The sequence below is a fragment of the Rattus norvegicus genome, chromosome 4 (assembly GCF_036323735.1).
Source record: "Rattus norvegicus strain BN/NHsdMcwi chromosome 4, GRCr8, whole genome shotgun sequence".
In the NCBI taxonomy this organism is placed as follows: domain Eukaryota; kingdom Metazoa; phylum Chordata; class Mammalia; order Rodentia; family Muridae; genus Rattus; species Rattus norvegicus.
Window position 1 is genome coordinate 183,532,307 of NC_086022.1, and position 14,296 is coordinate 183,546,602.

The 14,296-nt window shown below is 40.2% G+C and overlaps 1 protein-coding gene and 1 pseudogene across 18 annotated transcripts in view; both read right to left on the reverse strand.

Moving 5' to 3' along the window:
* Positions 1-5,628: 5,628 nt before the first annotated feature.
* The window catches only part of Caprin2 (caprin family member 2), a 54,228-nt gene continuing 45,560 nt past the window's right edge, over positions 5,629-14,296 (reverse strand). For 13 of the 18 annotated variants that reach the window (XM_063286704.1, XM_063286701.1, XM_063286702.1 and 10 more), the window contains 4 exons: positions 10,949-11,134; positions 9,401-9,501; positions 8,463-8,526; positions 5,629-6,541 (listed from right to left, as the gene is read on the reverse strand). In XM_063286704.1, the coding sequence (XP_063142774.1) occupies positions 5,973-6,541; positions 8,463-8,526; positions 9,401-9,501; positions 10,949-11,134 (920 nt within the window). In that variant the 3' untranslated portion in view covers positions 5,629-5,972. The remainder of the gene's footprint in view (positions 6,542-8,462; positions 8,527-9,400; positions 9,502-10,948; positions 11,135-14,296) is intronic. The other 5 variants (XM_063286700.1, XM_039108906.2, XM_063286703.1 and 2 more) reach the window with 3 other exon arrangements.
* On the reverse strand, positions 9,508-10,941 carry LOC108350798 (40S ribosomal protein S23 pseudogene; annotated as a pseudogene).

Below are 14,296 nucleotides of genomic sequence, written 5' to 3' on the forward strand. Positions count from 1 at the left end.
CTAAAACATGGGCTAGCAGTTACACTTCTAAGCATTTGCTCTAGAGCTGAGAGCTATTTAAAAAAAAAATTGTACATGAAGCTGGGCATGGCAGTACACACCTTTAATTCCAGCACCCAGCAGGAAGGGCAGGTGGATCTCAGTGAATTTCAGGTCAGGCTGGTCAACTGAGCAAGTTCCAGGACAGCCATGGCTGACAGAGGAAACATCTTAATAAAGAGAGGAGAGGGGAGGGGAGGGGAGGGGAGGGGAGAGGAAAGAAAAAACTTGTACATGGTGAAGTGGAGATTTCTGGTTTATTTGGAAACTCAATTGTGACGTTTTTTCCTGGAAGTTGTCTTGTGAGAGAATATTTTGCTGGAGCATACACATGAGAGAGCATGTGATGTTTTACTGGAGCAGACACTTGAGCAGAAGGTGATGTTTGGAAAGAACGAAAGTGGACCCTCACAGTTAAAGGACGTTCTTGCATTGCAACACCTTGCAACACTTGGCTGGGCTTCTCTGGTCTTTGCTGAGCTTGCTTCTTTGCTTGTCTTCACTTCATAGAGCGAAAGGCACCAAAGAACCTCTCATAATATTGCAGCTGATTCTTGCTGCTTCCCCTCCTGCCATTGCAGCAGAACCTTGAAGTTTCTGCTGGACTGAGCTGCTGCTACTGATTCATGTTTGGTGTTTGCTATTGGGCTGGACTGCTGCTACTGATTCATGTTTGGTGTTTGGTATTGTACTGGACTGCTAGTATTCTGACAAAGAATGGAATTGCTCCCAAAGAACTATTTCTAAACAGGTTCACAACCGCCTTTCCCTATGAACCTCCTTTTCCCCTACCTCTGGTTGGTGGATTAGAAGGGAGTTTGAACCATTTAAGAACCCTAAATAAAGTAGATTTAGAGAAAAATCTAGGCCTGTAGGTGGCACTCCACTTTGGGTGCCACCTGTTAAAATAATTTTTAAATTCATTCTTCCTTTCCCAGCCCCAGCTCCCAGAATAATGACTCTGAGACTCATTACCATTAAGTGCCTTGGCCATAATCTTTGGCTCATTCCCTGACCAGCTTGTAACTTATCTAACCCTTTAAGCTATCCTGTCTACTGAGCAGTTAGTTACTTCTCCTTCAGTCCTGCCTGCTGCTTTCTTCACATCTCCTCAGCATAACCCTGAGTTTATCGACCTGTTGGTTTACATCCACCTCCTTGGTTCATTTTCCATGGCTCTCTTGGATCTCTGTTATACTCACTATTCCCCAGAGTCCTCTCTCTTCCTGCCACTGTTACACCTCCCATTTCCCACCTCAACAATTAGCCATTGGCTTATTGACAGGTGTATTTCCTACACACTATAAACCTGAAAACAATCCAATTGTTCTTCAGTGGGTGTTGGGTTACAGTGTGTGAAGGTGTGTCTCTGTATATTCAATTGTTAATTCTGTACCAGCAGAGAGCCAAATGCTGGCAGGATCTTGGTATTGTTTATTCTATTCTATTCAGGCCCATCACCTGTCTCAGTTTTTTTTTAAATATTCATTCTTCCTTACCTGCCTAAGGCAATCTAGAATTGTATCTGATTGTCTATAATAAAGATCTGACAGCCAATAGCTGGGCAGGAAGTGGAGGAAAGAAGTTCCAGTGCTAGGAGAAGACTGAGAGGAGTAGATTGGCCAGCAGACATGTGTGAGTAGAGAAAGCAAGTTAAGCACGATGCATGAATCCTTTCTCTGTTTCTTTATAATGGATGTGAAGTAACTAGACATTTTAAGTTCCTATTGCTGACTTCCCTGCAGGATGAACTGTAACTTGGAATTGTGAGCTAAAATAAACCTTTTCCCCTTCAAGTTGTTTGTGTTAGAGTATTTTATCATAGGAACATAAGGGAACTAAGACATTGAAACACACGTCAACCTGAAAAGATGTGCAGAGTACTACAAGGAGAGTGCCAACTTTAAACCAACTTGGATTGTCTATATATAATCCCTTAAAACTGCTCAAAGGTCAATGGATTAACACTGGCGAGAACATAAGGGAAGTAGGTAGAGCTATAGTAATATAAGCGGAGGATTCTGTGGTAATGAAAAAGATGTCTTATCAGTGCTGGCATCCTTGCTGTGATATTGGACTATAGTTTTCTAACAAGTTATTGTCAAAGGAAACTGGATAAGATTTCACGGAATCCATTTTACTTCCTACAACTGCATGTGATCCTCTAATTGCCTCTAAATAATTTAAAATACATAATTTAAAAGCCAATTTTCCCATGAAAATCTTCCTACCTTTGGTTGGCCCTCTATCAGCTTGACTCAAACTAAGGTCATCTGGAAAGAGGAAACCTCAAATGCATTTATCAGACTGGCCTACAGGCAAGCCTGTCAAGATTTTCTTGATTAAAGACTGACATGATGAACCCAAAGGATCAAGCTCACAACATATAGTACTATTCTTTGGCAGATAAGTGAGCCATGAGGGCAAGCCAATAAGCAGTATTACTCCATGGCCTCTGGTTCAGTTCCCACCTCTAGATCCCTCCCTTAAGTTCCTGCCCCTACTTCATGATGAACTATGACCTAGAGTTGTAAAATAAAATAAACCCTTTCCTCCCCAAGTTGCTATTGGTCAGAATTTTTGTTACAGCAACAGAAATCAAATTAGAGTATTCATTAAAGACAATGTTATTAAACTAAAGACAACAGTAAAAGTCAGCATAAAACTGTAAGCTCAAACTTTGCTCTCATCGCACTCTAAGCGGCTTGCCTTAAACTATAATTTACCTATGGCTCATTATGCATCCCTATTTTTTGTATAACTTTGCATACAGGGATATCTACATTTAAAAATGACCTTCCTTTGTCGACCTGACTATCCTGCCTAAGAACTGTCATGAGGACTTCATGAGATAAACATAGGCATGCCCAGTGTTAACTTACAGATGCAATCTGTTTAACCGAAAGCTAACTTATTCTGTCTTTGCTTATGCAACATACAGTATGAAAGTGTGTCAATCTGTAACTACTGAGGGAAGAAAATAAATGAACATCAGAGTGATGGAGATCTGAAGTAGGATGGCCAAAATAGGACATGGGTGAGAAAGGTATGCAACATCTCGAGTATAATCAACAGAATTGTGTGGTTAGGTGGGGACTAAAAGTTAACTATAAGAAGACAAGAATGATTCTAAGAGGGGTTGGGGATTTAGCTCAGTGGTAGAACGCTTGCCTAGGAAGCGCAAGGCCCTGGGTTCGGTCCCCAGCTCCGAAAAAAAAAGAACAACAAAAAAAAAAAAGAATGATTCTAAGAGTCTAGCTTTGATGGCTTTGGGGAAGTCACTATCCGATTGGACTGGGTTACAGAAGCTGCTTTTGCACATGCCAGCTGAGTGTTGTAATAGTTTCTTCAACTAGAGACTTTCATGAGTAACTGGAAAACCTACATCCCCACTCACAAAAGCTGGCATGGTAAGAGAAAGGAATAAAGAGTAAGTCATAAAATGTCAGCTCTATATCCAGGGATGTCTCATGGATGGTCCTGCTGGTGGCTATGGCTCAGGGAAAGACTAACTGGTGTGCTTACAGTTTGAAATACCAAAGTAATATTTATCTAGGCACTGCCACTATGCCCTTTTTAAATATTTAACACCTTAGCCATCCAAACAGAGTATCACACAACCATACACCCTGTCTGTGGACAGTAGTTCACTTACCAATCTGTTAGTGGCTCATATGGTACAGAGAAAATGAGAGCTAATAGCCCAGACATGAAAACTACCTACAGCCAGGCATGGTAGTGCAAGTCTATAAGACCTGCACTGGAAGAGTCCAGGGCCAGCCTCAGATACAGCCAGCCTAGAGTACATGTGACCCTGTCTCAAAACACAACAGTCTATGGCCATAACACGCAGAATGCATCTGATCTCATCTAATTTAAAACAACAAATAAGTCTTACAAAGTTCCTAGTGCACATTTAAAACCGCATTAAGTTATCTGTCACTGAGTGTTATTTAGCTTATGCTTGAGCCCCTCTATTCTAAAAGGGTCTATCTCAGCAGGACTCTGCATCATGGTGCCTGGTGAGAGCCACGGAGTGTAAATTTAACAACTTTAGTATTATATTAATAAATGTCAGTGGCAACATCCCTTAAAATAGCACAAGTAACCAGAATCCCTGAGCAGACTTTCCCAAAAGAACGTGACAAACTTCCTGATTAAAGAAGGAAGGCATTTTAAAATACCTAACTGGGCTGGACAGATGACTCATTGGGTGAAATGCTTGCTGTTCAATCATAAGAATTTCAGTTCACATCCCAAATGCCAAGGGAAAACTGACAAATTAGCTCGTTAAGACCTGTAATTCAAGAGCTCGGGAGGCAGAGACAGGCAAATCTCTTCTAAGACAGCTTGTTACACATAAGAAGTTCCAATAGCTAGGGAATAACCTAGTCAGCAAACCTATTGTTAATTGGACTTAACCTGAGAGAATAGGGTTGCCAACAATATTGTAAATGTGTTGATTGTGTGGTGATGAGGAAAACTAAATAAACTAAAGGCTTGAGAAAGACCTTGTGGACCTGATAAACTAGCTGCTTCTGAGCACTGATCTGCTGTCATTTGTTTAATAGCATCAGTGCCTTCTCTATGAACTTTGTGTTCTGGACTTGAAAATCAAAACCCAAAACAAGTTTCTGCCTTGGCAGATGAGCTGCAAAAATGTTTCTCCAGTCCTTCACATATTTCTAAATATTGTAACAAAGAACAAAGCACTTCTGACAATAACTCCTTATAGAAACTGAGAAATAAAATATTTAATAACAGATTTAAATCTAAACTATAAAATATGAAAAAATAAAACGATAGCACATAGTATTTATGTGCCAGGCACTGTGTTAAGTGTTTAGATGTATCTTAGTAAATTTCACAACTGCCCCGTTACTCTGAACCTGTATATACATAGGAAGATAGTCTTTAAAAACAAGAGGGAGGGAAGGAAGGAAGGAAGGAAAAGAGAGCTCAATCCTAGAGGTAAAATAGTTACCTCAAGGTTAACCAGGAGTAGCAGAGACAAGATATAAACAAAAAGCCTAAACTTTTTGGTTACTCAGTGCTTTGTCTATACAATTGAACCCAGCATTCTGCTAAGAACAGAGTACACATGTGCATCTCTTACTATGCCTTGTTTTAATACACACAGCAGACAACAAAACATAGCTACACAGAGAATATGCCCTATGGCAAGGAAGTCATAACATGTTCCAGGACAATATACAATTCGGCCAGTGGAAAAGATCCATCTTGGTTGGTTGGTTGGTTGGTGTTTTGTTTGTTTATTTTTTAAAAAAGGGTTTCTCTGTGTAGTTTTAGCTGTCTTAGAACTTAATCTGTAGACCAGGCCTTGAACTCAGAGATCCATCTGCCTATGCCTCCCAAGTGCCGGGATTAAAGGTTTGCACCACCGTTGCCTAGCTACATCCATCTTTTAATAAAAGAGATAGATACACATCAGAGAAAGTCCTTAGAAGGACCTAGACAATATAAAGGTCTTCTTTTAAATGAACACTATAAACCCAATGATTCCAGAGTTGTCAGTGATAAATTCTTACCTCTCAATCAAATGTTTATGCAAACAGAAACAATTGGAGGTGCAGTTTAAATTTTTTATTGAGGCACAACGAGGCATGGTAACTTGTCTGAAGTTGAGGCATTCAGTTCAGTAAGCTGACCATTAACACAGTTCAGGGTTAAGTGCAAGCGATACATATTTGCTGTGTGACTAGCAAGGCTACATCACAATTTATAAAGTGCCAGATTAGTGCTAATTATCATTCTGCTTCAAAGTCTTCACATAAAAAGAAAACAAAAAAGTAAGGACCTCCTTCTTTTCCTAGGAACAGAAATACTTTCCTCAACCAGTCAACCACCAGGGCAAGGACTACTTCTCCTTAGATCCACTAGAGAAAACTCCGTTGTTTTCTCTGAACTGAATTTCAATCTTGATAAAGAAGATAGCCTGAAAATGTAGAGTATTTCCAGCTACTTCCATAAATCGCTCCCCTGTGTAAGCGCAACCATATCTGATCTCCCTGGAGGAGCTGGAGAATAGCATGGTTGCTTGCTGTCTCATGGTCTGGAGCACCATCATTGGCATAGGCTGACACCAAGACCTCCTCATTCTTCATGAGGTTGACATACAGTGGTACATTCACAGCCAGCTTTAGCATGTGAAAAATGAACACGTAAGTGCCATTTACTGGGCAATTGAATCTACCAAGTTGAAGATCAAAGGTCTCTCCCAAGTTGTTCAGGAGAAGATCAAACACAATAGGTTGGTCTAAAGTTCCAGGAGCCAGATTGGATGTTCTGGCAGCTGAGAAGGCAACTCGCATTTGCTGAGGCAGAGGATAGACGTGTACTGGCAGAATGGCGGCTGCTGGGCTTGTCACTGGCACATCCACTGGGGTCATGCTCCGGGAGTCTCCTACCCCAGAGTCTCCACTGTTAAAAGTCTCGCTGTCTCTCTCTGGGCTGCTCACCTGAGAGGAGTCGCTCCACCCTGCTGTTCATTAATAACAGTGAGTTTTTCAGTGAGGCCTTAGCTTTGACAGGACATTTAACATTAACTACTGAAATACAAGATTCAAAAACGAAAGCAATAAAAATGTTCTACTAGGTAATCTTGTGTTGATTGCTTTCTATTTTGTAAAGTCAAGAAAATGCACTCTCCTCCCAAAATTGAGTAACTTACCAACTCTCATCAATATCAGAAAACTAAAAACAGAGTTAGGCATTTTTTACTCATCTTACTTCCATAATTCTCATTCAGCTAATTTTCCAGTGACTAATCTTCTACTCAAAGTAAATAATATAAAAAGGCTCAAGAAACTTTAAGATTAGCTAAAAGACATAGAAGTACCAACTACTAGCCATTCAGAGATGTTCTGACAGGAAGACTAAGCCCCAAGATAAATGCTTGGTTCTCAATCCAACTTACAAATGTTATAAAATTGTGTGTGTGTGTGTGTGTGTGTGTGTTTGTGTGTGTGTGTGTGTGTGTGTGTGTGAGAGAGAGAGAAAGAGAGAGAGAGAGAGAGAGAGAGAGAGAACATGTAGGTGTAAGTGCCCATGCGCATGCAATATAAAGTCCAGAAGTTTGCAACAGATAGCTTCCTCAGTCCCTAGCTACCTTATTTTTTGAGATAGTCTCTCACTGCCCCTGGAACTCATTGATAGCTAGATGGAATGTCCTGGCAAGGGCAAGTAGCTCAGCGGTTAAGAACACTAACTGCTCTTCCAGAGGTCCTGAGTTCAAATTCCAGCAACCACATGGTGGCTCACAAACATCTGTAATGAGATCTAATGCCCTCTTCTGGTGTGTCTGAAGACAGATTCAGTGTACTCATGTAAATTAAATAAATAAATCTTAAAAAAGAACATCCTGGCAAGCCTCCAAGACCTGCCCCCCCACCACCACCACTAGGGTTATAGGCAACTGCTACAAAGCCCAGTGTTTTTCATGCCTGCCAGGAATCTCAACTCAGGTCTTCATACTGCAGAGTGAGCACTTTACCCTACACAACCTTCTCCACTGATCTAAAATAATAATGTTTTAGGTGGTGTGTACAAAACACTGCTCAATATGATGAAGACCATTTTCTCAAAGTAGAAAGGCTATTTTCCTTTGAAATTTTTCGCTTTCATAATTCTTTTTCAAGTACACTGAATCATTTAATAGTCTCTTCTTATCCTGACAAGTGCACTGCCACCCTGTTTTAACTGCTACCTGTTCAAGTCTACCACTGCACTAATGTTAGCACCACTCATTTCAAAAGCCATCATTCTGGGGACTAGAGAGGTGGTTCAGTGGTTAAGAGCACTTGTTGCTCTGACAGAGGAGCTGGGTTCAGTGCCCAGCACCCACATGGTGGGCCACAACCATCTGTAACTCCATTTCCAAGGGATCTAATTCCTTTTTCTGACCTCCAAAGGCACCACCAAGCATGTAAGTGGTGCACAGATAGACATGCAGGTAAAACACTCATAAAATAAAAGAATAAATCTAAAAAAAGTTTTTTGTTTTTTGTTTTTTGTTTTTTTTTTTTTTTTTTTTTTTTGGAGCTGGGGACCGAACCCAGGGCCTTGCGCTTCCTAGGTAAGCGCTCTACCACTGAGCTAAATCCCCAGCCCCCAAAAAAAGTTTTTTTTTAAAGTCATCACTCTGAATCAATCTCAAGTTAGCATAGGAAACTGTGTCAAAGGTTAAATTATGTTCATGTAAGAAAAAAACACTTTTTAGAAAACATACACAACTAGACTGACAGTGTTCATACACTTCCTAATAGTCTACTGCCTCATTTCATGCTGGTTAGCATTGAAATTGAAATCTTCAGCAGATGAATGTTACATAGAGAGAAGCTGGTACAGGATGTAGTGAAGTAAAAGCATGCTTTAGGTAGATCTATGCAGGTAAGTACCCTTACCTCTTGAATTTGCCTGAAGACCACTAGATGTCCCTGATCTTTTATAACACTGCTGGAAATTATCCTGAAATGAATACACAAATATTTTAACTTGGCACGAAAACTAAAAATACAGATTAATTAATTAGCATCAAGGGAACACCATGTAACAAGTACAGTGCTGAGTAATCACGAAAGCAGACAATGGCCTTTGTCATTCATCTTCAAGAAGAGCACATAAATTCTTCAATACGACTGAGACTGTAAATCAATGTAAAGACTAGCAACAGAGAGGTCTTAGTAGATGAAGATGGTTGTCACCAAGCCTGGCTGAATCTCCAGAATCCACATGACAGAGATAATCCATGCCTACAAATTGTCCTCTAACCTCTATACCATGGTGTCTACACACACACACACACACACACACACACACACACACACACACACACACACATAAATAAAACAAAGTTACAAAGTTTTAAAAGAAAAATACTAGTCTAGTATGTTAGTCTAAATACGACCATGATAGAAAGTTCACAAAGTTTGCTAAAATGAAATGTGTAAGCCCCTATCAGTCTTGTCAGACATACAGAAGAAACTCTCCCGAGTGATCAAATCCAAATAAACAAAACAGTTAAACTTGTAAAGATGAACTCTACCATATATAACAGGTAAGTTAAGTTGAAGGCAATGTAGTAACACTGTAAGAAACACAAGCTTGGAAGTTTAGAAAAAAAATTTGCAATCCAATTTTTATCCCATTTATTTGCTGTGTGACTACAAACAAGAAACTTAACCTCTGAACCCTTTTCCTATAAAGTGGAAGAATAAATGAGTTTATATGAACATGATTAAGGTCCTTTCAAATTCCATCCTCACTTGATGATAGGAAAAATGTTCACGACCAACACCCACAACTGTTGCACACTTTAGTAGCAGCAGCCATTCCTACTTACCCTCTGAGAGTAAGGTGTCCCAGGATACTCTCTAGCTTGCAGCTGCAGTTGGCTGTAAGTCCCACTTGAAGCTGAGGGAAGGCCTCTGTAACTATCAAAACCTAATGAATAAACAAGCAACATACATAAAACGATAGGGAATGAAGTTCAGTAAAGTCTGTGGCTTTACAAGTTAAACTGGAGAGGAAACAATGGACAGCTCTTACAATGTCACCATTAGATAAATGGCTTCTTTGGTTTTTTTATTTTTAGAATAGGAAGTTTTATTACTGTGTTCACCACTGTCAAATTTTATAGTTTCAGTCGTTCCTTCTTGCCTTTGTACAGGGCCAATGGAAAAACACTCCTTTAACAACGTTAAGTAGACTCCAAGACCATCGCCTACAGCATGACCTTTCTGACCAAATCCAACAACCAGAGCCTCATCATTTTCTCAGTGAAGTTCAAGCAGCCATCAGTGGGCATGAATGCTGTGACCATCTTGCCATTCTTGATGAGCTGCACCCTGACATACTTTCTAACAGCAAAATTTGGCTGTTTGGCCTCAACCCCTACTTTTTCCAGCACAGTTCCGTTTGAATGAGAAGCACCTCCAAAAGGACCAACCCCTAAGGCTGTGCCCAAGCAGGCTGGCATTTCTTGTACTGTTTGTCATGCCACTTCTAGTCCTATCAGACACTGTGGAGTTTCCTGGCAGTACAGAAACCATAATATTTGCCCATCTAGCACCAGGGACCAGAGCAAAAGAGAAGTGTGTCTGTAACTAAAAACATACTAAAATGTTTCTGCAGCAAAATACACATAATTCTGCTGGCTATTTATTTACTTATTTACATCGGTTTTTTGAGATATGGTTTTTTTGTGTAATCCTGGCTGTCCTAGAACTCATTATACAGACCAGGCTGGTCTCACACTCAGAAATTCACATGTCTCTGACTCCCACATGCTGAATTAAAAGCATGTACCACCACACCCAGTATTTTTTCCTGACTTCTAATACTGTTGAAACACAAGTTGTGGTTGGGCAAAGATGGGACTAATGTAATTAGATACTTAAAACCTAATATTAAGCTAATATCAAGCTGCCATCACAATACTTAGAACCATAACTTTATCTTAGCAGTCCACACTATATGGACTCAATTTCTCTTGTTGTTATCTGCAGTATAGTTTAAAAGTAACCTGTGAATGAGCTTTGTCTAATTATGACATATCTTAAGAGTTAATCAGTAAAAGAAAAAATATAATTCAAACATGAAAATCAAAATCCCACATGAAAACCAGGCTGATCAACCTCCCTTCTTTAGTAAATCACAGGATTAATGCTCTCTTTGCAGACAGAGTTAGGTAGGTCTGTGCAGAGAGTAAGCATATTAAAGTACTGGAGTGCCAGAGAGATAACTCAATGCCTAAGAACATAAGTTAAAGAAAGTTTCATCTACTAATAGACAATTATAAATGGGAATGACAAGAACAATAGAGAAGTAAAATTTCAGTCAGGTGAATATATAGATTAAGATGATTTAGTACACTAGACTCAAAGCATACCTTTGTAGCTACCAGGAGACCGATAAGGATTCATTAGTAACCTCCCTCCACGTGAACATCCTCTCAGAGCCCCCCTACTACTGATAAATGGCTGAGCAGGTCTGGGAAACATACTCGTGGGTGCTGGGTAAAAGGCAAGGCTCCCATTGCTTACTTGAACAGTTCCATCAGGATGGTAACCTGCAGCTTAAGAGAAAACAATTTAGAGTCCAAGAATTAAATGGTAACAAAGGCCCCATGTTGTCAATATATATAAAAATATATTGATATATTATATATAGAATACATATCAAAACATCTAACATTTTTCCTTTAAAAGCTTACTTATGATACATGAGCATATATATGAAACAGAATATTACTCAGTTGTAGAGAGGAAAAAATCTAGCACATGTCACAGTATAAATGAGCTTTACAGGGGTTATATTAAATAAGTTAAAACAGAACAATATATGATGCCAACTTACATGAGGTAGGCAGGGCAGTCAAATTCAAACTCATAAAGTAGAATGGTTGACTCCGGGGGCCAGTAGGAAATGAAAAGGAGTTAGCAGTAAGCAGATATAAAGTCATAGCCAGTGTGGGATGGGGTGATGAATACAGAATTCAGATGTGATAGCATATCTGTGAGAGGTCATTTTGTGCACTGTGTAAGCAAGTGCGGGTTTCTGTACCCAGGGTTCTGGTGGCAGTCCCTATTTTGTAGTGTCATTATTTTGAGGCATCTCCTAACTCAATATTTTACAAAACACTGTTCTTCACCATCTTCTGATTGGCCAAATAAAGGGCTGAGCAGCCTATTGCTGGGCAGGAGAGGAGAAGGGCAGGACTCCCAGGCCCACAGAGAGGATTTCATGTGGGGACCAAGGGAGTCATCATTGGGACGTGAACGAAGAAGGAGGTGCCAGGCAAGACTAAGATGCCAGGTCACAGGCCGCACGGTAAGTAGGCCAGGCCAGCATTGTTGGGTTAGAATAGCCTAGAACACGCCTCGCTACTATGCCTAAAGCTTATAATAAATAAATACAGGTTTCTGTGATGTTATTCAGAGCAAGAATGGCCTAGAAAAGCCCCTACTTTCACAAGGTGTAAAAATGTTAAGAATGATGCCAGGTATGGTGACATATATGCCTTTAACATCAGTACTTGAAGACAGAGACAGCTGAATCTCTTGGGCTTTGAGACCATACCAGTCTATACTACAAGTTCCTGATACACTAAGGCTACAGAGTAAGACATCTCAAGCTAAATATTCCAGATCAAGGAGCAAAAGAAAATTCTAATCTTTTTTTTGGGGGGAAGGGGGGAGTTGTGTGTATGTTTGTATGTGTGTGTGTGTGGGGGGGGTGTCTCATGTAGCACAGGCTGGTCCTGAGCTTGTTAGGTAGCCAAGGATAATCATAAATTTCTTATCTTGGTGTGTCCAACTCTCAGATTCTAGGATTGTATGCATCTGCCATTATGCCCAGTTGACACCAGTGTTGAGGATGAAACCTGGGACTTCGTGTATGTTAGACAAACACTTTATAGTTGAACTACATCCCTGGGCCATGAATTAAAATCTTACTAGAATTCAAAATTGAGAAAGTCTATGGCCACAGTGTCTGTTAGGTAAAGGGCCTCACCACTAAAGGAAAAAGCACCCAGAGGCTCAGCTCATTTGCTCAGCATGTTAAGGGCTTCAATACCAACGCTGCAAACCTACCAGTGCTTTTGTATTAAGAAGGAAGGTAGTAAATTTTAACAAAGGAAATAATTAAACAAAAAATTTAAAAAGGTTACCTGTGCTTTTACCATTCAAAACAGCTTTAAAAGATTAAAACTTTCTCTGAGCTAACAGTACAATAGCATTTATCTCACTTCAGTTTTTATTTTCCATTAAATCTATCATCTGTACTTAAAGCATAACACAGTGTAAAACAATAGCTTCACAATCTACACCAAGGCATTTAGAAGTCCTGTCTGCTTGGCCTCTGTCTAGGTAACCCTACAATCAAACTTGAAACCAAGAGTCAACACAGCTAAAACAGCCACTCAAGTTCTACCTCCCCATAGCCCCAATTAGGGACTGGAGAGATGGCTCCACAGTTAAGAGCACTTATTTCTCTTGCAGGGGACTTAGGCTCCATGCCCAGTGCCCATGTGATCCTCACAATCATCTGTAGCTCCAGGTGCAGGAGATCTGATGTCATTTTCTGATCTCTGGGGGTATCAGGCACATACATGGTACACAAACATACATGCAAGCAAAACATCCATATACTTAAGAAAGGTCAAGGGCCCGGCACAGTGATACACAACTTAAATCCTCAGGAGACAAAAGCAAGGAGATCTCTGAGTTCAAGACCAGCCTGGTCAATAAAGCAAGTTCCAGGATACCCAGAGCTACACAGAGAAACCCTGTCTTGAAGAAAACAAAACTAAGACAAACAAAAGGAATCTCAAAGTTAAATTAGCAGGTAAATGTTGGGAATTGGCGCTAATGCTTTGTCTTATTTCCAAAAGCCACACTTCCACACCTTAGGGTCCCTGTCCCCACATGGCTTTGACTGATAATTAAGGAATTGGCTGGAGAGATGGCTCAGCGGTTAAGAGCACTGACTGCTCTTCCAGAGATCCTGAGTTCAAATCCCAGCAACCACATGGTGGCTCACAGCCATCTGTAATAAGATCTGATGCCCTCTTCTGGTGTGTCTAAAGATAGTGACAGTGTACTTATATATAATAAATAAATTAAAAAAAAAAAAAAGGTTGAGGATTTAGCTCAGTGGTAGAGCGCTTGCCTAGCAAACGCAAGGCCCTGGGTTTGGTCCCCAGCTCTGAAAAAAAGAAAAAAAAAAAAAAAAGAAAAAAAGAAAGATAATTAAGGAATTGCCATATAACCAACGGCTGCAGAGAGATTGGACAGGACTTTGAGATTGCACAGGCAAGGGACCAGGAAAAAGGGGAGAAAGAGAATGGCCATGACTTAGAGGCAAAGGGATCAGATTTGAGAGCTGCAGGAGAGAAATCACTCAACAATGTAGGTGGAAAGGAAATGCAGTCCTGTGAGGGGGCTCCCCAGAAAGCAACAGGGTCACAGAGATGAAATGTAGATTTTAAAAGATGTTAAGCCAGGAATACAAGAGGGAAATGTGTGCTAGCTGCATGGAGGTTTAGAAGTCCCCAACCCTTAAGCTAGTCAAGGCATATAAAAATTAGCTAGTGTGTGTCTATCTTTCATTCATGAATCCACAGAGCTCTTGGGAGGGTGTAGCACATACGTGAATGAGACCCTCTGGGAGCTTAACTAATTCACCGCTAGAGGTAAACTTAATTAAACAGAGGAAAAGACATCAACTACTTCTT